Below are 24,477 nucleotides of genomic sequence, written 5' to 3'. Positions count from 1 at the left end.
CAAATATGGTTACTAACCAAAAGTTAGTTGATCCAAAGTTATTTACATTGTGGCATGACAGATTGGGTCATCCAGGAAATATAATGATGAGGAGAATAATTGAAAGTGCAAATGGGCATATCTCCTAAAAGACCTGAAGATCCTATTATCAAAAGATATGACATGCGAAGCATGCTCTCTTGAAAAACTAATTATTAGGCCATCTCCAAATAAAGTTGGACCTGAAGCTCCTTCATTTTTAGAAAGAATTCAAGGAGATATATATGGACCTATTACACCTCCATGTGGAATGTTTAGATATTTTATGGTGTTAATTGATGCATCAACATGTTGGTCACATGTGAGTTTGTTAGCAACAAGAAATGTTGTCCAATTGAGAGCTAATTTTCTGGATTATCAAATCAGAAGAATCCGGCTTGATAATGCAGGTGATTTCACTTCTCAAACTTTTAATGATTATTGCATGTCTATTGGAATTGCGGTAGAACATCTAGTGACCCATGTTCATACACAAAACGGTTTGGCAGAATCGTTGATTAAAAGATTACAATTAATTGCTAAACCATTACTTATGAGGTCTAGTTTACCATCTTCCGCATGGGGATATGCCATATTACATGCTGCTGCACTCATTAGATTAAGGCCAACTGCTGATCATAAGTATTCCCAGTTACAATTGGTCTATGTTATACTAAGTGCACCTCTAATTGAACAAAAACTGAAATTAAATTACAATTAAAAGTAAATAGATGAGTTTAGAGAAATTTGACACGCGAGATGTTAACGGAGTTCGACAAAACAAAGGCCTACGTCTCCAGGGCTTCGCAACCTCAAGTGGTGCGCTTTTCTATTACCCAATAAGAAATGATTACAACTTGTGAACCGGCGAGCCCTTACAACAAAGGAAAGTCACACGGCCAACAAAAGATGAGCACCGGCGAGCCCTTACAACCAAAGGAAGTCACACAAGCTACTTGAGATGAGCGCCGGCGAGCCTTTACAACCAAGGGAAGTCATACGAGCTACTCGAGGTGAGAACGAAGTCTCAAAGTCTAAATGAATAAGAGAAACACTCAATAGATCACTCTAACCTAATCTAACTTGAGATTAGTGAAGTAGATTTGAGGTTGTTTGAGAGATATTGAAGTTTTAAGCTCAATCAACAATGGTGGAACCAAGCTCATAGAAAATCGCCTCTTTTGCAATTAGGGACGGCTAGGTTAGAGTTGAGAAGAGACCCCAATCCCCTATTTATAGAGTCAACTAAAAAATGAGCTAATTGAGCTAAAACGTTACAACATTTTTCCTTTGCGATTTTAAGTTTTCAAATTGTCTGAAAGCTTAGTAAAACGTTACATAACGTTTTGCACTGTAAAAACTTGATCAAAATCAGGAATTTCTGAAGTGTGAAAATTAATTAAAACGTTACCAACTTTTTAAAACGTTACAACTTTTTTCACAAACCTTATAACTTTTTCCACAAACGTTATAACTTTTTAAAACGTTACAGAAAACGTTATAAATTTTTAAAATGTTACAGCAACGTTTTTGATGTTTTTTTACTTTAATCGAGTTGTTTCACAGCATTTTCTTAAGATATAATCGTTATAACGTTTTACAAATGTTACAAACGTTTTTATCCTGTTGAAACAACATCAAAAATACTTTACCAACTTTAAAATATTACAAATTAAATTCTTGATAAATATTTTCATGATTTCTTCAGTTCAAGCATTCTACATTGCAATTCCAATTCGGCTTGAATCTACATAATTCTAAATAGAAGAAATCATAAAATTCAATAATTATATGTTTTGCAAATTAGTCAAATAGACGAAAAAAATTATTGCTCAAACAACAGTCTCTGGAAGAGAACCAAATTTGTCCCATCTAAAGGTATTTGGTTGTGCAGTATATGTTTCAATTTCTCCTCCACAACGCACAAAAATGAGACCTCAAAGAAGATTGGAAATTTATATTGGTTTTAACTCTCTTTTTATTATTAAATATTTAGAACTATTAACAAGAGATGTTTTTACAGCAAGATTTGCTGATTGTCATTTTAATGAATCAATATTCCCAAATTTAGGGAAAGAAAAACAAAAGCTGGATAAACAAGTTGTTTGCATAAAAGTATGCTACAAAGTCTCAAGTACAGCTAGTTGTACCAGTTTAAACCTTGAATCAACTCTCGTCTAAGACTGCAAGTGCACAATCCTATCCGTATAGTATAATAAGGTATCGATCCTCAGGGACGGTATAATTCGACTCTAAATTCTTACTAATCTGAGTTAGGTACTAGAAGTGTAAAGAATTGGGTTTGGTTTGTTTATATTTCCTAACTTCAAGTGACGATTCAATTGACAGTAAATGAAAGCAATTAAAGGTTTTGGTTTTGAACAATGATAAAAGACATTCCCAGGGTTTCAGGTTTCATCCCAAACTTTGCCCTCTCTGGACTTATCATCCGACTCGCATCATCTCTGATGCGACCCGTATGATGCGACTCGCATCATCTCTGATGAGGGTCGCTTAGCCCTCGAGCTGAGCTGACATATGTTCATATCTAAGTTGATTTCTTGTGCGAGGCTTCAACCTGTAGCTCTCACCTACTGGTATCTAACCTAAATTGATTGTCTGGTTTGCTAGAAGTATCCATAACCTTTCGATAATGGAAAGTTCACCTCTCGGCTACTATTGATCTTAGATCTACCTCACATACTCAATCACAATTGCAAGAAACATCAATGTCAAATTACTAGAAGAGATGCTATAGACATCTAACAGTAGACAATCAAGAATCAATCAAGCAATCAAAATCAAGCAATCAATGAATACTCAAACAAAGAATCACACAAGTTCAAACTTAGATCAAAACAACATGGAACTCAAAGACAAAGTTTAGAGACTACATCCTAACCCTAGGAACTAAAGTTCTACACAAACATGGTAAAAGAACGCATAAAAGAGAGGGAGAATAGGCAGATCATGATGAAGCTCGAAGATCCAAGGTGGATTGGAGAGGATCTTGCAATCTTCTCTTCTCTTCTTCTTCAAGCAAACTCCAATCTCCCTCTTCTCTCTTGATCTCTGCTCTCTAAGTGATCTGGAATGTAAAGGGGGAAAAAGCTCCCGAAATTCTGGCATAGGACCTGCTTTTATAGGCAACGGATCTGACTTGGGGCTTATCGGGTTCAATTTGAATTGGGCGACAACACGTGATGCGACTCGCCTCAGGTGGATGCGACTCGCATCATCCGGTCTTCAAGTGAGGAGTGAGGGTCGCATCGCAGGTCGCTTTGGACTTTGATGCGACCCGCATCATGGGTGATGCAACTCGCATCAGATCTTCCTGAAGTCTGCCATTTGCCTGATTCTGCCCGATTTCGCCTAATTCCTGCAAAGTAAGAACCAAAACATAGCAGTACCACATTCTATGGATATTCAATGTAAAATGTACTATTTGTTGGTTCAAAACATAGATTTTTTGTATGGAAGCAAGTCGAAATAATAGGTCTAATAAGGTGATATCACAAGTAACTTAGAATTCATCGTTATCTTATCTTGATCCCCGAAGTGGTTAATGTGAACTCAAAGTTCAAAAGATCATAAATTTGCAAAGAATTGCAAATGAATTACCTGATGCATTCACAGATACGAATAGAGTTACTAAATCACATATTCCACTATAAATGCACCTGCTCAAATTGACATTACAAAATATCTAACGAATCTAATGTGCGTAGAAAACGTGAAAGACCACTTGGTTCTAAGGATATAAATCCACGTAAAAAGAAAGAGTAGAATAAAGCAGTTGGTCCAATCCCATAAGAGGTTGATGGTAAAACTCATGAAGAAGTCAATAAAACTCCAAAAGAGATTGATAGTAAAATTCCTGAAGAAGTAGATAAAATTCCAGAAGAGATTAATGGTAAAACTTCTGAAGAAATCAATAAAATCGCAGAAGAGGTTGATGAAATTCCAGAAGAAACTCAAGTACCAAATGATTATGAGATTTCTATAAATTATGTAATAAATAGTACTATATTAAATAAAAATGCAACACATGTTGATGAAATCTTTGCATTCGCTATAGCAAGCAATGTTATAAACGAAGAAGATAATGTGCCAAAAACTCTAGAAGAGTGTAGACATAGAAATGATTGGCCTAAATGGAAAGATGTCATACAAGCAGAATTAAGTTCATTAGACAAACGACAAGTATTTAGACCTGTAGTCCAAACGCCCAAAGATGTTAACCCTATAGGTTACAAATGAGTATTTGTCATAAAAAGAAATGAGAAAAATGAGATTGTGAGATATAAAGCAAGACTAGTGGCGCAAGGATTTACACAAAGACTTGGAGTCGATTATGAAGAAACGTATTCACATGTAGTTGATGCGATAACTCTCAGGTTTCTAATAAGTCTCACAGTTACAGAAAATCTAAAAATGCGACTTATGGATGTTGTAACAACATATTTATATGGTTCACTTGACAGTGACATATACATGAAAATCCCTGAATGATTGAAAATGCCTGAAGCATATAAGTCAAAACCTAGAGAGATGTACTCTATAAAATTAAGAAGATCTTTATACGGACTAAAACAATCAGGTTGAATGTGGTATAATCGACTGAGTGAGTACCTTCTAAAAGAAGGATATAAAAATAATATAATTAGTCCGTGTGTTTATATTAAAAGATCAAATATAGGTTTTACAATCATTGCAGTGTATGTTGATGATTTAAACATTATTGGATCTCCTGAAGAGATTGAGAATACTGCAAAATTGTTGAAGAATGAGTTTGAGATGAAAGACCTTAGTGTAACAAAATTTTGTCTCGGCCTGCAGATCGAACATCTAAAGAATGGAATATTTATCCATCAATCAAATTATGTTGGAAAAGTATTAAAAAGATTTAATGTGGATAAAGCTCATCCTTTAAGCACACCAATGGTCGTACGATCGCTAAATACATAAAATGATTTCTTTCGCCCGCAAGAAAATAATGAAAAAGTGCTTGGTCCTGAAGTACCATACTTAAGCGCAATTGGGGCATTATTATATCTTGCAAATAATACAAGACCCGATATCGCATTTGCAGTAAATGTGTTAGCGAGATATAATTCCAAACCAACCAGAAGACATTGGAATGGAAGTAAACAAGTATTTCGGTATCTCTACGGAACAAGAGATATGGGGTTATACTATCAAAATGATAGAAAATCCAATTTAATTGGATATGCAGATGCTGGATATTTGTCGGATCCACATAAAGCACGATCCCAATCGGGATATGTATTCACCTATTGTGGAGCTACAATTTCATGGCGATCGACAAAACAAACTCTTACGGCTACATCTTCAAATCACGCTGAACATGAAGATAATGCGGCATGCATTGCACAAATCAAAGAATGATATATCAAAGGAGACCGAACTAAACATATCGTATCAAAGTTCTTTTCGACACATGACCTACAATAGGAAGGCATAATAGATGTTTGTTAAGTCCGATCAATCGACAATCTGGTAGACCTATTCACAAAAATTTTACTGACAAAAATTTTTGTACAACTCACAAAGAAGATAGGTCTACATCGATTGAAGAATATTCAATAATATCAAAATGAGGGGAAGCATTATACGCACTATACTCTTTTTCCCTTAACCGAGTTTTTATCCCAATGGGTTTTTCTTGGTAAGGTTTTTAATGAGGCAGTACATGATCTTGAAACATCATGTTGATCCTGAAATATCATGTTAATATCGATCCTGAAGTATCATATTAACAACGTATAATGAATAATGAACATCCAAGGAGAAGTGTTGTAAATCAAATTAATTATGATTTATGTGGATGTTCATAAGATTGTTTCCTTATTTTCTTAGAAGATTGTTTCTACGATTGTTATTTTATTTCTCTATATATTCTTCTCTCCCTCTCATGTAAAAGAGATATTAAAAAGAAAAGCTTATAAATGAAAAATAGCCATCTTATACATTCTTTTTCTTATATTTATTTTACAACATATATAACAATATAACCATCAATTAGATATTTTGCGCCTTAGACATGAGCAACAGGGTTTTAGATGGTAAAAAATTATGACCATTTCGGTTTCTGTTAATGTCATTCGAACACTACGATTTATTATTCATAAACTAGGATTTATGACAACCAGCCCAGGGATAAACTCGCTCATTGCTAGGGATGGCAATGGGCCGAGCCCACAGGTATTTTACCAATCCCATACCCGGCCTGCCTGATAAAATTCTATACCTGACCTGCCTGGCCCATTATAATGGGCCTAGAAATTGATACCCGGCCTGCCTGTGGGCATTTTCTGCAAACCTGCACCTGCCTGTGCCTGCCTGCCGCAGCCCATGGGCTGCCTTACCCGGCCTGGCCCGACCATACCTGTTCTCTGCCATAGCCCATGGGCTGCCTTACCCGACCTGGCCCAACCATGCCTGGTCTCATTTAATATCCCCAAATATCCCCAACAACAATTTAACATTCAAATATTCACAACAGCAATTTAACAATCGATTATAACAGCCAATTCAGCAAATTTAACAGCCAATTCAGCAAATATAGCAAATATAACACCCAATTTAGCAAATATAACACCTAATTCAACAAATATATAGCAAATATAACACCCAATTCAGCAAATATAACAAATATAGCAAATATAACAACCAATAACAGCTAATTCAGCAAATATAACATTCAAATTACAAAATATAGCAAATATAGCAAATATAGCAAATATAGCAGCCAATATAACAGCCAATTCAGCAACTAATTCAGCAGCAAAAACAGATACCTTCACTTCAAGAGCTGATAGCCTCTACCTGCAATTGATCAATTGATAATCCATTATAAAATTACAAAATCATACTATACAAAAAATAGAGAAAAATATATACCACAACATTACTATCCGTAGCCAAGCTCTCACTTTCGGTTGCATTTTCACATCCATCTTCACCTTCATCTAAATCATCACAATATGTCTTAAATGGATTACCATTACTCAGATCTGAAAAAACAACGACTAAGAGTTAAAATACGAACATATATAATTAAAATACTACAAAATGAAACTACAATATTTATACCTTCAAATTCAGTCCTTAACCAATTTTGTGCACATGCTAGAGCTTCAACAAGTGAAGGATGAAGTCTATTTCTTTGTCGACTAACTATTCGCCCGCCCATACTAAAAGCTGATTCAGAGGCAACAGTTGAAACAGGTATCGCGTATGTCTTTAGCAATTGTTCCCAAAGTTGGAAATTTGTTTCCATTAGACTTCCACCAAGCTAGCACGTCAAAGGATGCTGGCCCACTTGGAAGCAATGCTTCTTCCAAGTAAAGTTCCAACTCTGTGGTATTATCAAATTTTATTTTCTTCATAGTGTGGGCAAATCTCTGAAAACCAATTGGGAGGTCGCCACCTTGTTTCCCTTCCATTTGTGGTTCCTCATCTTGGGGTTTCTCAACTCTTCTTTGATACTCGCGAAACAATTGACGGCTCATTTCAACAACTTTTCCAACTTCGCTCTCAAAATCATTACCATAAATTAACTTATAGTAATAGATTATGACAGCCATCTTACACCTTGGATCCAAAAGTGCGGCAACACCCATGATAACGTGTATGTTACTCCAATATTTATCAAATTTCTCAATCATTCTTGATGCCATATTCGCAATAGTTGGGTTAGTATCTTGCAACCAAGTTCGCAAAGCTAATCTTATTTCACAAATGTTTGGAAAATAATGGTTGGCTGTTGTGTATTTTGTCCCCGAAAATAATTCTGTTGTAGTATAAAAAATCTTTAATTTTTCACTAATATTCTTGGCATTCTCCCAATCAGCCTCAGAAGGCACGGTTTTGTATTGCGTATCACGTATTTTCACACGAGAGAAAACATCCTTATATGTTAAAGCTATTTGTAACATATTATAGGTTGAATTCCATCGTGTTTTCACATCATAACACAATTTTTTGGTATTGATAATACGCAATTGCCGCGTCGCCTCTTCAAATTTTTCAATTTTTTTAGGAGTAGAGGACCAATATACACAACTAGCACGGATTTTTTCTAAACTTGGAGTAATTACATCTAACCCATCCTTTACGATTAAGTTCAAGATATGTGCGCAACAACGCATGTGCAAAACTGACCCACCTAGCAAGAGCTGTTGAACGTCTAGTTTATGGACTAAACTTTCAATAACTCCATCATTAGTACTACAATTATCTACAGTTATTGTAGACAATTTACTATCTATATTCCAATCTAAAAAAACATTCATCAATTGTTCCGCAAGTACATCTATGGTGTGGGGAGAAGGTAAGTGTTGGAACCTACAATTAAATTTCAGCACATAAATTCAGCACCTAACTATGCATAACAATTCAGCACCTAACAATTCAATAGCTAATTTAGCACCTAACAATTCAGCACCTAATAATTCAATAACTAATTCAGCACCTAATAATTCAATAGCTAATTCAGCACCTAACAATTCAGCAGCGAATTCAACAAATTTAAAAGCACTTAATTTCAGTACCTTAATAATCGTTGTTGTAGATTCCATGAATCATCTACAAAATGTGCCGTCACCGCCATATAGGACTTCTTTTGATTGTCTGCCGTCCACATGTCGGTTGTAATAGCCACTCTCCCTTGATTGCTCTCCAATAAGGCCATAGTCTTCTTCATTCGTTCCTTGTATAGTTTTAAAACATCGCTTCTCACAGTATTACGGGTTGGACAATTGAATAATGGCTGCAAGGTGTTGACAAAAGCCTTGAATCCCACTTGGTCAACAATTGAGAGAGGGTGCTCGTGCAACACTACCATCTCCACAAGTGTTCTTCTACATGCTTCTTGATCAAAAGTGTAATTTGCTATGGTAGTTTTCCCCTCTAGTTTTTTAGTAACTAACATTTTTTGGAAAGCTACTGGGAATGTTTGCTGTTTTTTTCTTAAACAAGATTCTATGTGGAATTTGAGGTGTCGTGTACCACTATTTGAGTTTGCTGCAAGTTTGTCACCACAATAATTACATACCGCCTTGTATTTTCCATCAATACACTTCTTTGTCATATGCCCCCACACATCAGATTTTAGCCTAGATGTGTCCACAACAGTAGGCTGATTAGGGGCACTTGAGGTCGGTGTCTCACTTGTTGTCGGTGTCGCATTTGTCCCGACACTTGCTACGGGTGTTGCAGCAGAGCCCTCTCTAGGGGAAGTGTTTGCGTCCTCTTGATCAGTGGGTTCTTGCATGGTTGCCATTACAATATCCGGTGCCTCTTGTTCTTGTGGGGTTGCCATTTTACCTACTAAAATAAGAGTATTTAATCAGATTATATTATGTGTAATTAAATTAGACTAAATAATAATAAAAGAACTGATGAGCAACAACCTAAAAAATTTCAGATATGCACCATGATTACACAAGGCAGGATACAATCTGATTAAAGGGCATTCTCTTAAACATCTGGACACATCATGGAAATAAAGGGCATTCTCCTAATCAATGAACAGCAAGACTGTTGAAAATGGGAAAGAACAAAAGCTATTATTTTTTATAAAAAAGATGAACTATATTAAGGGATTCATATCCTTGTCTTTTTATCAATTTTTATTGTTCATTAGTAGGAACTGGATCTGACAAGAATATGTCAGGAAGCATTCAGTTAAGCCCCTATAGTTATCAAAATTCTATAAATTTTTATTACTAAGAAGTGCAGATGCTATTCTTACTAACTAATTAAGTGGTGAAAATAAAAGGCAATGAAACTTAACTAATTAAGTGATGAAAATAAAAAGAAATGAAACTTACTAGAAGAAGGATTATAAAAATCATGAATTAGCTTCTAAAATTACTTATTCTACATGCTCAATGCACATCATATAAAGATCTAATAACAGATGTTACAGATCAGAGACTCCTTTATCTATGAAAAAAAAAAGAAAAAAAAAAAGAGAATTGAACTAAAGAACATACTAACTGATACATAACAAACATTTGCATATGACCAAACAGTTGCGTACCAGTATTAACTGGTACATACCAAAGCAATATTAAAAAGTATCTTCTATTGCTTCATCTAATTTTTCAATTACAGAATCTTTCAAAGGGAAATAAATAAAAGCATAAGTTATGAAATTTAAAAAACACCACTGAAATTCCTAAATACCCCTACACTAAAAACAACTATCCTTCTGGTCGATATGTGAACCAAAGAAAGAGTGGAGGGGCTCCTTGTAAAAAAACCCATCCTTCATATCTGACAACCTCAGTGAAGAGGAAAACACAATAACAGGAGGAAAATTCATAAAATTGAAAACAAAAGAAAAAGAAACAAAAAGCACACCTATTATCCGGCGACTGCTAGTGTGGCTGAGGCGGAGTAGTTAGTCGGGATTGGGCATGACTGGAGGCGGGGCAGATCGGTGGCTCTCGGAAGTAAATAAGAAGATCGGTGGTGAAGCTTGTCGGAGAAAGGCGCAGATCGGCAGTTTTTGATTTTCGGAACTTGGAGTCTCAGAGGAAGGCGCAGCCGCGCAGGTGGGAACTGGTGAATGAGATGGTTTTTGATTTTTAGAAAGAGAGAAATAGCGGCTAGGTTTAGGTCATACTCAGAGTTTAGAGACGGGGAGACATAAAATTTCTAATTTTTGGAATTGGGTTGGGCTGCGCTAAATATTTTAGAAGTCACATATATTATAAAAAGAGAGGCCCATCAGGTAGCCTTTGGGCTATGATAAAATCCCAACCCTGGCCTGGCCTGTCTCTATGCCTGACCCTACCTGGCCCATCACAGTGCCGGGCCGACCAGGTAATGGGCGGGCCAGGCAGGTATGACCGGGCCGTCGGGCCGAATGGGCTTTTTTGCCATCCCTACTCATTGCCCAAGGAAACTGGTGACTCAATTTCAATTTCTAAACGGAGAAGTTCCATATAAAGACTGCTTAATCCTTATTTCTGGACCTGGCCCAAATTTCTCAAAACCCGCAAATATTGAAAATGGTGAAAAATGTAAATCTTATAAATGCATTTGCTCATATTAGAGTAATAAGTTTATTATGTCTTAGCTTCGGAGTTGATTATTGTTTTTGGACTTGGTTACGGTGCTATGGGTTGCATAGAGGTCTCCTGTGCTACGGCTTAATATTCGAATTTTTAAAATCCTAACGGTCGATCCGAACCGTTCATCTTGTTCTCCATATTAATATGTGTTTGGAGACCAAATTTTACATATTTTTGAAATTTTTTACTATTTTTTTAGATTTATTGAAAATCGTTGCTTTTCAGACAAATCTGGACCATAAAAAACAGCGATATTCAATAAATCTAAAAAAATAGTAAAAAATTTCCAAAAAATGTAAAATTTGGTCTCCAAACACATATTAATATGGAGAACAAGATGAACGGTTCGGATCGACTGTTAGAATTTTGAAAACTCGAATATTAAACCGTAGCACGGAAGGCCTCTATGCAACCCATAGCATATTAGCCAAATCCATTGTTTTTACTTTGACAACATAAAAAATTACATGACAACTATGAAGTTTTCTGGAACCTATTCAATTATACAAACTCCTGCAAATTCACAAGACAGATCGGCTTCTCTGCCGCATAACCGAAAGAAAGTAACAAAATAGAATTTACACCAACCTCAATAAACCTGGAACGACTAAATATCAAGGATGCACAAAATGCAGTGAGGAGATACCAGAGACCAAGATATCATCGTGATTATGTGATCAAAATCAAAAGAACCTAACGCAACACACATCCCTTTACAAAAAGAAACTGCCACTACAACATGAGTATCATTCTACTTACCCAATCCAAAAAAGAAAACGCCGAAAAAAAATAACAAAAATAAAATATTAACAATGCACTACGAGGAACAGCATCCACCCTTGGTCACACTTTCTGGCTCGTCAGGTTGACCTTGGATCACCACCGTCTTGCCGTTGCTCAGAGACGCCAGTTCACCTTTCCTCTGTTCTTGGGACTGAAAAACTTTTCGGCTGAGAATACTATATATTTCCCTAACCACTGTATAGAAGGCTTCGGTCACATTAGATGAGTCGAGTGCGGACGTCTCCATGAAGAAGAGGCCTTGTGCCTCGGCAAGAGCCTTTCCCTCAGACGTGGGGACTTCTCTGATGTCTTTTAGGTCGCTCTTGTTGCCCACCAGGATAGTCACCACATTCATGTCAGAATGCGCTGTTGCATCAAAAACCAATGTCAGAATGTGAAATTGTGATTGTTTTGGGTTAACTCTGTTTTACAATCATCGTTTCTGAAGACACTTTATATGTGTGACGTGCATACTTACCGTGTTTAACATGTAAAGAGAATTGAAAAAGTACAAGACCAGTTTACAAAAGAGCTAACCAACAGTATTACAGGAACAAACCAACTGGTAAATGATACATTTTCATAACATTGTTCCAGAATTGCAATTGTGGTACAGTGATTTCCAGGATAAAATGAGTAGGGTGAGAATGTGGAGCTGCATTGCATATAAGACTCAAAGACTTTATTGTAATTTCCAGAATCATTTTGTGGCCTGTTGATTAAATTGAACTAGGAAATCCTCAGATCTGGTATCCTTCTTTTGTGGCTTTGTTAAAAGTAATTTGCACCAAGACAGAAAGCCTCGTACAGTAATCTTTAACCAAATCAACCCCTCCCTATTTACAAAAGGTAAAAACCAAAAGGCTAGTTTACACCCCCAGTGATTAATTATTACATATATGTTTCTAATTCATATATCTAAAACGCCCTAATCCAAATGTAGTTTGGTTTTTATCATCAAGCAGCATTGAGCAATACAGCCTACCAATATTTCAGTTCAACCCTTCAGACCTCCCGGCATAATCAGGTTCAGCAATGCACCAATGGATTTGCCAATTGTGACTCTCATCTAATCAGATCCAGACCCCTCCCCCGCAAAATTGATAAAAATAACTAAAACAATAAAAGAGAGGGGAGAGAGGGAGGGAAGCGAAGGGTACTGTGGAGCTCATTGAGCCAGCGGCCGACGCTGTCGAAGGTGGTGCGGCGGCTGATGTCGTAAACGAGGAGAGCACCGACAGCGCCCCGATAATAGGCGGAGGTAACAGCTCGGAAGCGTTCCTGGCCGGCGGTGTCCCAGATCTGGGCCTTGACCTCCTTGCCGTCGATGAGGAGCTTCTGAGTCTGGAACTCAACGCCGATGGTCGACTTGGAATTGGGGTAGAACTCGTTGCGAGCAAACCGCGCCAGCAGGTTCGACTTCCCCACCGACGAGTCTCCGATCATCACGATCTTGAACAGGTAATCCTGGCTCCCACTCTCCGACTGCGAGCTCTCCTCCTCCCCCTCGCTCGCCATTCTTGTTTCTTTTTACTTTTTTTTTTTCTTTTGTTTTTGTTTTTTTTTTTAATTATGTTGTTTTTTTGCTGTTTTCGTGGGGGTGCGGTGTACGGTTTTCTTCCGCTTCGTGACGACGGGTCTGTTATTACTGTGCGCTTCCTCTTCTCTTCCCTCTGGAATTGAATGAGAACAATCAGCAGACTTTTTTTTAATAGAATTTAATTAAACAAATTACAAGGTTACAGACAAATCAGTAAAAAACGATTGATTAAATTTATGGGTTTTCAGTGGGGAGTTTTCTGATAAATAATTCAGAGATTCCTCAACTTAACTGATAGGAATGCCGTTCCTCAATATATCGCTCTCCAATTTTGATGCAAGTACATCCGTTGATTTTCAACATCTATATATACATTGTCACAGAAAGTCCAGTAAACCATTTTCGCATAAAGGTGACACGTGTCTACTACCTTGAGTGCCGTGATTTTTATTCATAGGAAAATTTAAAAACAAAATATTAAAAACAAGAATGGATTCGTAGAAATTTGAAAAACAGGAAGGAGTACGCGGCCCATGGCGTCCCTTAGGGACGCCATACCAAACTCCAGTCCGACGGAAAAAAAAAAAAAATTAAAAAGCCATGGGATGCCATGGCAATGTCTGGTTCAATGGGGAAAAAAAAAAAAAAACAATTTCGGAAAACTAGGATGCCATGCCAATGCTTGGGTCCGTAGAAAAAAAAAATGAAAACGAAGCTTTACTTAGCAATTTTCAGCTGAAAAAAGAGCTTTTGTGAGGCTTGTATATGGAATTGGGTATGCCATGGCGTCCCTATTATTTAATAATTTTTTTTTTTTTTTTTTTTTTTTTTTTTTTTTTAAGATTTGAATCCTAATCTTGGCATGGCGTCCCAGGGATGAATACAACTCATGGCGTCCCATGGGATGAATATATGGCATGCCGTCCCATGTCCAGATTTTTTTTTTTTTTTTTTTTCTGACGGACTGGAGATTGGCATGGCGTCCCTCAGGGACGCCATGGGCCACGTATCCCTTCCTGTTTTTAAAATTTCTACAGACCCATTCTCGTTTTTAATATTTTCCTATCAATAAAAATCACGGCCTTGAGTGGGTGCAAAAAAATATTGAGGGCTTTTACGCCGAGATTTAACTATTTACTAATTAAATATTACACAAAATATTAAAATTTTCTTTAAAATTTATAATAATATATTTATCATTTTAAATTTCAATGATCTACGTTTTTATTAAATATAATTTTAATATATATATTAAAATATTTTAAAGAAAGTATGGGTACTATAGCAAGCTAGAAAAAAATTCTAAAACTATTGATTACTCAATATTTTGAGTTCGATTTTCTCTCACAATTTTACAGTTCTGCATATATATATAAAATATATATATATATGAGGAGGGATCAAGTTACAACATCATTTTTTTTCATTTTCAAAGTCCAAATCGTCGATCCAAACCGTTAGATATTCAATCTATATTAAAATGTGCTTACAGACCAAATTTTACATTTTTTGAAATTTTTTTGCTATTTATTAAGATGGGTACAAAATTGCTGTTTTTAATGGTGCAGAATTTTAATAAAAACAGCGATTTTGTACCCATCTTAATAAATAGCAAAAAAATTTCAAAAAATATAAAATTTGGTCTACAAGCACATTTTAATATAGATTGAATATCTAACGGTTTGGATCGATGATTTGGACTTTGAAAATGAAAAAAAATGATGTTGTAACTTTGTTGTAACTTTCAAGTGTTGTAACTTGATCCCTCCTCTATATATATATATATATATATTACATATTAATTTATAATTTTAAATATATAATAAAACACATAATCAATATATAGAACAATTTACCCTTCCTCTTTTTTCCACCTCTCATTCTCAAATAATGTATCAAATTTCTCTTTGATCCCGTTATTCTCGTCTCCGAAACTCATCTTCTCTTGATAGCTCTTGCTTTCATTCCTTCCATCCACTTTTCTTGAAATCAACTTGTTTATTTGTTGAATATAACATTGAAAAAAGAGTATATTCGAGATTTAAATAAAAGTTGAGTTGAAGTCCCTTACAATCGAATAAGTTCCTCAAATTATGATAATATTTTTGCTCTTTTCTAATTTTCCTCAAGCCACTATCAGGGTATCCTCCTCCAGATCTCCTTCATTCGACAAATTTTGAGTATACGTGCGCTATCTAAAAGTATATCGAAGTAAGAAGTCAAAATCGTACAATATCCTGCAATATCAAATACAAATAATAGTTATATATATGCTTGTTCGATTTTTGTCATATGATTGTTACATTTGTCTAATAATTATAATTATGATCTGATATGTTTGATTTGTACAATGGGTAAGTGCATCGATTTATATTTTATTCTTATATAAAAATGAAAATTATGAATTTATAAAATGATGGATTGAGAATGAAAAGATGATGAATTAAGTAAATACGTGAGTTATTGTAATTTAGGAGGATATAATATGTTATTTTTTATTGTAGATTTTAGAGGGAAAAATATTTAATATTTTATAATTTTTGAAGGACGTACTGAAATTATATAATTATTAAATTACTTATTATTTTGTAAGTGTGAGTGTTAGAATGGAATATTATAGCAAAACATAGAGATCAACTATTGTCTATTGATATGATAATTTTCTTAAAAATCAATGAAAAAGTTAACAAAACTATTGATATGATAAAATTTGCTTTAAAATCCGTCGCTTCCAGCCATACTGACATACAGACATACAGACGAAAGGTAGGCCCCGCCACCTTATCCTTACTGTGCCCTCTACCTCTTTGATTGCTGTAGTCATGTGAAAAGCCGAAAAGGAAATCACATTTGACCCAGTTACTCTCTAGTCTCTACTCGATTTAACCCATGACACCTTTGACAATAATTTCACGACACAGAAGATCTCAGAGAATTTCGCATAAATAATATACAGGGTTGATAAAAGACTCGATCAAAACTCAGAAGTGAGAAGAGCATCTGTTTTTGCCGATATACGTCAGATCGAGAAACTGAGAAGAGCATCAGCGGACCGAAACAAAATCCAAAACTGCTATTATTAAGGAGGGAGAAGGATATAGCACACCTAAAGCATGAACAGAGTTAAATTTTCAAATTATAGAAATTAACGATGGTTTTCTCTAGATCTGTAAAATACGAAATATTGAAGTTGAGGGTGACTAGAGTGATTATCCAAACCTTGGTATAACTTCTATTTATAGAGAGCTAATAAAAATGAAGTAATTGGTGCTGACCGTTGCAACAGTACAGGGACCGTTACAACGGTATGGTAATCTAAATGATTTGGAGTGCAATGGTTCCGCCAATGGTAATCCTTTGGATTGTTTAGCGTTATGTGATGCTAAAACTGATTTTATGCGCCACAGACTTTACTGATGATTTATTTATTCCATTGCAACGGTAGACCTGACTTAGGTCAATATCAAGCTTATTTTATCAATTTTACAGATTAATTATCCTTAATCTCGAGTTAATGCTTTTGGTATCCAATGTCTTGTGCTTCATGACTACATCATTGATGTTGTATTGCAGTTCATTAATTCATCATCGATGTGTATTTATTGACCCTTTAGTTGTCATGAACCTGCACAATGTCTCAAGAAGAAAAACTGTAAAATGCAATTTATGTATGTTTTACAAATCCAGTCAAACGGATAAGTCGAGGGCTCCCAAAGCCAACAGTAAAAACATCGATGACGCACCTATGCTTTCTCAACGACCATAACTTTAAAATGCATTTACTATTTATTGTGTGTGTTTGTTTATTTTTTAATGTATTACGGTTTTATTTATTATTCAAAGATCATTGAAATTATCTATGATTGTTCAATATATGTCATTTACACGGTAATTTTTATTTATTTTCAAAATTCAAAACCGTCTTCTCTTATATTTCACAATCTTGTTATAAACTTTTTTTTGTTGATGTTTTTCATGAATTATGGTTATATTTATGTAGTTGACATCATTGAAGCAATCTAACTATATTTTCTTATGTATATTTGAATAAAATAAATTATTAAGAATCAAAGTCAAGTCCTTAATTAGTATTATTTTTAGACTTCTGATATTCAGCTGTCAAATCAAGTTAAAGTTATAAAGAATTACGACATCACTTATCAATATATCCGACAGTTGCTCTATGCTCTATCCTGGATATTGTAATGCTTTTCTGGTGATCGGTTAGGTAAGAATTAATATTTACGGATGGCATGGCATGGCTTGCAATACCTTCAGGTCAGGTGCAGCATGTTGTGAGCGTCACGCTTGCGGCTTGCGATACCTTCAGGTCAGGTGCAGTTCAGCAGCTCAGGACTCATGCACGTCGGCTTCAGGTAATCCTTGATTTTAGATCTCGTCTTCATTGCTATTTGAAAATATTATTATATTGTATTTAACAAAGCTACATTGAGCAATCAAGTGTTAATTTGGGCTTAACTGTTGTGTTGTTCACAATGGGCCCACATAGGGGAGCAATTCAGTCTGGTTGCACACCAGTCAGGTTGATTATTAAAACTATTTGTAAAGTATGCTAAAATATATGTACTAGTTCTAATGATGTGATTATTAAAACAGCTCGGATTCTACGTGCCATCAGAATAGCAGTTCGGCTAGCTGGGTTTCAGCTTCTCCAAATATCTTCGTAAACAGTTAGGTAAATAAGACTAACTTATTATGGCATAATTAAGGATTATTGACTTTTGAATAACCATGTCTTTCATTTCATGAAACTCTATGCACTTTGTTTTATGTTTTACATGCTTGATCCCGTAGTAAGTTAAGTTGAGTATTTCTTAGATATGAATACCCTTTTAGATGTAAATATCCAATATCCAAAATATAATATGAAAAATATGAAAATTGCAAGCTAAAAATTTCTTGGTAACTTTGTAATGTAATGTTGGAAGTTATGTAATCGATTAAAATGCATTTCGGTTAAGTTGAAATTATTAAAATTAGATCAGTAGATTTAATTAAAAGTAAGAATTCCATTATGTATTATGTATATGCACCTTTCTGCAAATTTTATCTTTCGAGCTGAGTTGTCTAAGATAAATTAAAATAGATTTTGATCCTTGAAATTTTAAAAGAATGATGAAGAATTGTCCTTTTGGAACACATGTCTTATTTGAAAAAAAATTATGCAAAAATTCTTGTATTTTCTGATTATAATTTATTTTGTAAAGTCTTAATTGATTTCTAGTTTTTGTTTAGCAGGGAACAGTGGTGGAGCTACAGTGATCCAGGGGTAGGCAACTGCCTACCCCTGGATTTTAAAAAACTATATTGATTATATAGAATTGACTCGTTTTTCTATTCAAGATAAGAATCGTTGTCTACTCCAGAGAAGATCTGTTGCCAACCCCTGTAAAAAACTCGCATCCATATTTCATTACTGGTGTTGATCCATTGTTTCAAAGAGAAAAGAACGAACTGAACGAACAAAGAAGGTGATTCTGATCAAGTGGGACCATTATGGGCTTCTGGCTTGACTTTTCTGGGCCTTAAAAAGAGAACATTAAAAAAACTATATATGTGACTGGAGAGAGGAATTTGAGTGGATAAATTATGTGGCGTGTCTAATAAGGTTCATTGCTGTTAGAGCTCCATGGGTAAATGGACAGGTTTCAAGCACCAATAGAACACTCTTGAATGGGAGGCATAGGTAAAAAGGGTCACTATTAGATACAACCAAGTCAAATTTATCAAAAGAAAAGTTAAATAAATAATAAATAGGAAAAAAATTGTTTGGAAAAAAGTAAATGATATTAAATTAGAGGATTATCTAAGTGTAACTTCTTAGGTTAAAACATAATTTTTTTGAAAAATAATTTTATATAATTATTTTTCTATTTATGAGTATAAAAACAAGCTTGTTTAAAAAAAATACGAGTTACTGATCCGATTTGGCCGATTTATACTAATTCATCCGATTTCAATTCCATAATTGACTTACCAATATCGATTCCAATTTTCAAAACTATAATTCTAGGCATTTGATATTTACGTTACAGTCTGTGATCAGCTCTAGCGCTTTGTCGTAAATCCTAGCCAGTACATTGTGTTTTCCCACACTCCTTTCTTCTTTCTGGTATTTATTTTTCTCATAATTTAAGAAAAAAAACAATAGAGAAAGAATAATTGCAAGTTGCGGAACTGGTAACGTTGTTTGTAGAGTTTTTTTGTCTACCCCTGATTAAAATCCTGGCTACGCCACTGGCAGGGAATACTTGCTATTTGCATACTTGAAAGATAGTGATATGGGCATCTTCAATCTTCTTCACATTGGTTCGAACAGGGAAGAAAATTGTTGGAGATCTGTTGCTATATGGTTATAATTTTAGGATTCTTTGTTACTTGTAGTCTACTTTTAAGCACCTTAATGAGTATTATTTTATTTTCAATTTTACATTCTGTGCTTCTATATGATGAAAACAGTATTACTGCATTTCGGCCTCCCCTTTTTTTCTTCTTCAATTTATTTGTTTAAGCACGATTCCAAAATTTCTTGGTTGATTACTGTTCATTATACAGTATAATGAGTTAATAGTCATTTACGCATGTTTCTGTTTTCTTGGTGTTATAGATTTTGGATTTAGTCATTAATGTTGGATTTGGAGGTGTTCAGTTCTGGTCAAAGGGCAAGCTTTCGGTCAAACTTCATTAAATTCATTGATTTGGAGTGAAAAAAAATTGGATTTGCAATTGCACGGTTATGGAAGTTATGCAATTAAGAACTGAAATTTATTTTAATAATTGTTTTGCAATTGCAAATTCTTGCACTAATGGAGATACTTTAATATCATAAAATCTTAAAATTATGATATTTTATCCCATTATTTTAAAATTATAAATTATTAATCAAATAAAATAATATAAATTTTGGACAAATCAACTTTATCATGCTACATAAGCAATATTTATATATGTTATATAATTCCATCTAATCACAATAATAAAAAATTATATAGTTATATGTATAAATAAATAAATTATCATATGTAATTTAATATTGATCAATTATCGATAACGGACAATAAATAACTCTTATCCTTACATGATAAATTAACGACCTTTTTTTTCTTACTTACACTACTCATTTCATTGACACCCCAATAACCATGGTACGTGAAGTGTCAAACAGAGAGTTAATTAACTATAGGTTTACAAGGAGTATTAATTACCTAATTAGTGAAGCTGATCCTACATTTTATTGTGAGACTAGCCTTTTTCAGATTTAAGTAATGGCAGCTGGTCCTCTTAGTGAGAAGGAAGAATTAATGAAGGATTCCTATTATAGGGGTGTCAACGAGGTTGGATGAAAGTAGGGCTCTAAATGAGCTGAGTTTGAGCGAGTTACTTTCAACTCGAACTCGGCTTGTTTAATAAACAAGCGAGCCAATTCAAGTTGAGATGATAATAATGAGTTGTAGAGCCAACTCGAACTCAGCTCGTTATCAACTCGAGTTGACTCACAAGCAGGGGCAGAATCAAGAGGCATTCATTTGATAAGTTTGGGGGGTGCCACATGAACATTACTTCTTTGGTGCACAATATTTTAATTAAGCAAATCAGATTTTATGGGGGGTGCCTGGCCCCTGCTCGCACCCCCTTGGTTTCGCCATTGCTCACAACTCGTTTAACTAATGATAGTATTACAACACAAGTTCAAACATATTTTGCACTAATCTCAAAGCACAAATAACAGTCTAGAGATTCGAGTTTGATTATTTTGAGATTTATTGTGACCAATACCATGTAACTTTATGTAACTCGAGTTATAAATGAGCGAGTTGGGGCCAACTCGAACTCAGATCATTTATTAAACGAGTTGGCCAACTCGAGTTGTAAATGAGTGAGTTAAAGCGAGATGTAAATGAGCGAGTTACGAGTTCGAGCTCTTTTGCCCAGTCCTAGATGAAAGTATTTTTATATTTCTACTCATTAAATTATCTAAAAAAAATTATTTTTATTCATATCCGATAAACTAATGAAAAAAAAAAGTTACCCATTCTGTCTTATCGAATACGATATGGGTCTAACAAACAAATACAAGGGTGTCATTGACATCTTTTACCTATGTCTTATACTGGTTGTTCAGAGGCAATCCTATGAAAGTTCCATCAACTTGTATCTTTGTTTTTGAAACATATCCCGGAAAGTTTCTCCGACTCCCATTTCCTTTTATCATTTCATATTTCGTACTTAACAGGGTGAATAAAGTAAATCTTATTTTAGGCTAATAAAGATAAGGGACGTTGAGCATTTTGATGCTCCAATATGCTTCACATGAACTATATCTTTTATCTCAATTTTCAAAGTCTGAACAGTCGATCCGAACCGCTCAACATGATCTTCATAATAAAATATGCTTGGAGACCAAATTTTATATTTTAAAAAAAAAATTACTATTTTTTAAAATAGATACAAAATCACAATTTGAAAGAGATTTTGGACCATCTAATAAAGTTATGTTTCAAGCAAAATATTGCATTACTAACGATCAGAATCCCAAAACAAAACCACTAGTGGAGAAATAGTTAGCAATCAGTCAAATTAAATGAAGTCATCAGAATCGGATTTGAGTGGCAGTCTGGCAGACAATACTGAAAGAACGGGTAATCAGGATCAGACTTATGGCCAATCCTAATTCGTACCTATCAGGATCGGATCGACTATACTTAGCTGACCCTGTTCAACATGTTGACCTTATTTTTCAATGATCAACGTTGCCAAGACAACACCAAAATAAAAATATGCTTGTGTTGTTAGATATATAGACTGCTTCTTTATTAATATTAATGTAACTCGACTATTATTATATATTTTTATGAAAGGTCATTAAATTATACAAGCAGTTCAACTGTTCAAGTCATTTCGTTAGTATTATATAGAGTTTGGCTAGTATAACATCAGTGTCATTTCAGCCTATATAACACCAACTCTAAAACCTATCAAATCGACTTCGAACGACTAATTCAAACCGTTCAAACCGATTTACATTATGAGTTATGCGTTTACATACAAATTTTTTATATTTTTGAGTTATTTTAGTATCAAATTAAGCGGTAAAAATATTGAAAAATTAATGTATTAAAATTAACTTAAAAACTCACACATTTGACCGCTTGACTTAATACTAAATAAATTCAAAAAGTTATAAACTTTGCATGTAAACGCACAACTAATGAAGTAGATCGGTTTGAACGATTTGGATTCACCGTTTGAAGTCAATTTGATAGGTTTTAAAATTAGTGTTATATAGATTGAAATGACACTAATGTTATACTAGCCAAATTCTATTATATATGCATTCACCACATTTCATAAGTTCTCACAACATCATATATGTGTTATGTATGTAATTATTTGCTTGTGTTACTTGTCAAGATTGGAAGTGAATTACACTACCACTACAATAGATCCTAACACTAACACTGTAGAATTAAATACTGAAAGTTTTAAATGAATAACACAACTATCAGCTTGTTTTTTGAAAGTTTGACAAGACTATGCCTAAGAACTAAACTCATCCATTCGGTAATTTTGACTGATCAACTCATGCGTGTTTGAATTTCTTTTCTAAGAACAGGACGAAGAAACAGATCCGATAATCGGAATGCATTCGTATCGGTTTTTCTTTTTCTGTTATCTGAACGCATAAGTTTAATCAAAATTCTGAAAACAAGATTTCAAAAACTAGATATAGTCTTGTCAAATATTTGAAAACCGGGATAGTTGTGTTATTCATCTAAAAGTAAGTATTATGAAATAATGGAATAATTGAATGAATTGTATTATTGATGAAAATGTATCTCATATATCTTACATTACATATTACAAAGGTATATCTATATATATACATTCTTGGACTAACAAGCCGTGGAACTAGTGTTGTGATAAAACCCGCCCGGTCCAGGACTGAACTGGCCAATTCAATCTGTGAACCGGATCTGTACCGGACCGGATTGGACCGTTCCTTTGCTAGGTATGGATTTAGGAAGGACTCGGTTTAAGTTTTTTGAGCCAACCCGTGGACCGAACCCGGACCGGACCGGACTAAACCCGCTCCAAACCGGACCTAACTCCTTCCAACCCACCCCAACCTGTGCTAAACCTTCTCCAACCCCCACCCCTAGAATTCAAATTCTTTTTGAAAAAAATGACTACTTATTCCGCCCACCCCCCCAAAAAAAAAAAAAACACACACACACACACCAAACCAGATTTTTTTTTTTTTAAAAAAAAAATGGACCGTACCGAACAGTGAAGCGTGAAAACCAACGGTTGAGCACGGATTTGGATTGACCTCAAAAAACCGGACTTGTGTGACCCCGCCAACCCGTGGCCCGACCGAATTTGGACCAGACCGTTTTTAATACACTACGTGGAACTATATGCTTCAAGTAGAAAGAAATTCAACGGTAAAGAAGTACAAATGAAAATAAATGCAACGGTAAAGAAAAGGCAAAAAGCAAGAAGTCACTTGAGGTGTTATGGGAATTTTTTTTTTCATAGAAATTAAAAAAAAAAGGAAGAGAGAGAAACAAAAAGAGTGCATTGTTTGTAATATTGGTAGAAAGATCTGTACAGATTCTATCAATTCTAATAATCAAAATAGTTAAGATAAGTAGAAATTTTACCTATCTAAACTATCAAAACAGTTAGAATAGGTAGAAATTCTACCGATCCTAACTTATTGTTTTTATTTCTCCTATATGTTCGCAGCAACAGGAATTGCTACAGATTTGTTTGAAATGAAGTTTAGATAGGTAGAATTTCTACCTATTCTAACTGTTTTGATTATTAGAATCGGTAGAATCTATACTGATCTTTCTACCAGTATTACAAACCATGCACTCTTTCTGTTTCTCTCTTTACCTTTTTCTTAATTTCTATGAAAAAAAAATTCCCGGTGTTATGTGTCCCAATGAGTGCATCTCCTATGGGCTATGAGTATATTTCTTAATGATTTTCAAAGGGATA

General features: G+C 34.6%; 2 protein-coding genes across 2 annotated transcripts; both read right to left on the bottom strand.

Moving 5' to 3' along the window:
- Positions 1-6,980: 6,980 nt before the first annotated feature.
- LOC144571834 (zinc finger BED domain-containing protein RICESLEEPER 3-like) lies at positions 6,981-9,365 on the bottom strand. The gene is made up of 2 exons (XM_078321213.1): positions 8,595-9,365; positions 6,981-7,055 (listed from the first exon to the last, which is right to left on the bottom strand). Exons 1-2 carry the CDS (start codon positions 9,362-9,364, stop codon positions 7,046-7,048), a joined length of 780 nt encoding a protein of 259 aa, XP_078177339.1. The 5' UTR covers position 9,365; the 3' UTR covers positions 6,981-7,045.
- Positions 9,366-11,690: 2,325 nt separating this feature from the next.
- On the bottom strand, positions 11,691-13,594 carry RABA5A (RAB GTPase homolog A5A). The gene is made up of 2 exons (XM_078321022.1): positions 13,070-13,594; positions 11,691-12,275 (listed from the first exon to the last, which is right to left on the bottom strand). The coding sequence occupies exons 1-2, from the start codon at positions 13,425-13,427 to the stop codon at positions 11,944-11,946; spliced, it is 690 nt and encodes a 229-aa protein (XP_078177148.1). The 5' UTR covers positions 13,428-13,594; the 3' UTR covers positions 11,691-11,943.
- Positions 13,595-24,477: the final 10,883 nt, after the last annotated feature.

The sequence above is a fragment of the Carex rostrata genome, chromosome 19 (assembly GCF_964058835.1).
Source record: "Carex rostrata chromosome 19, lpCarRost1.2, whole genome shotgun sequence".
In the NCBI taxonomy this organism is placed as follows: Eukaryota; Viridiplantae; Streptophyta; class Magnoliopsida; order Poales; family Cyperaceae; genus Carex; species Carex rostrata.
Note: the sequence above shows the minus strand (reverse complement) of the source record. Positions and strands in the feature narration are given on the sequence as shown.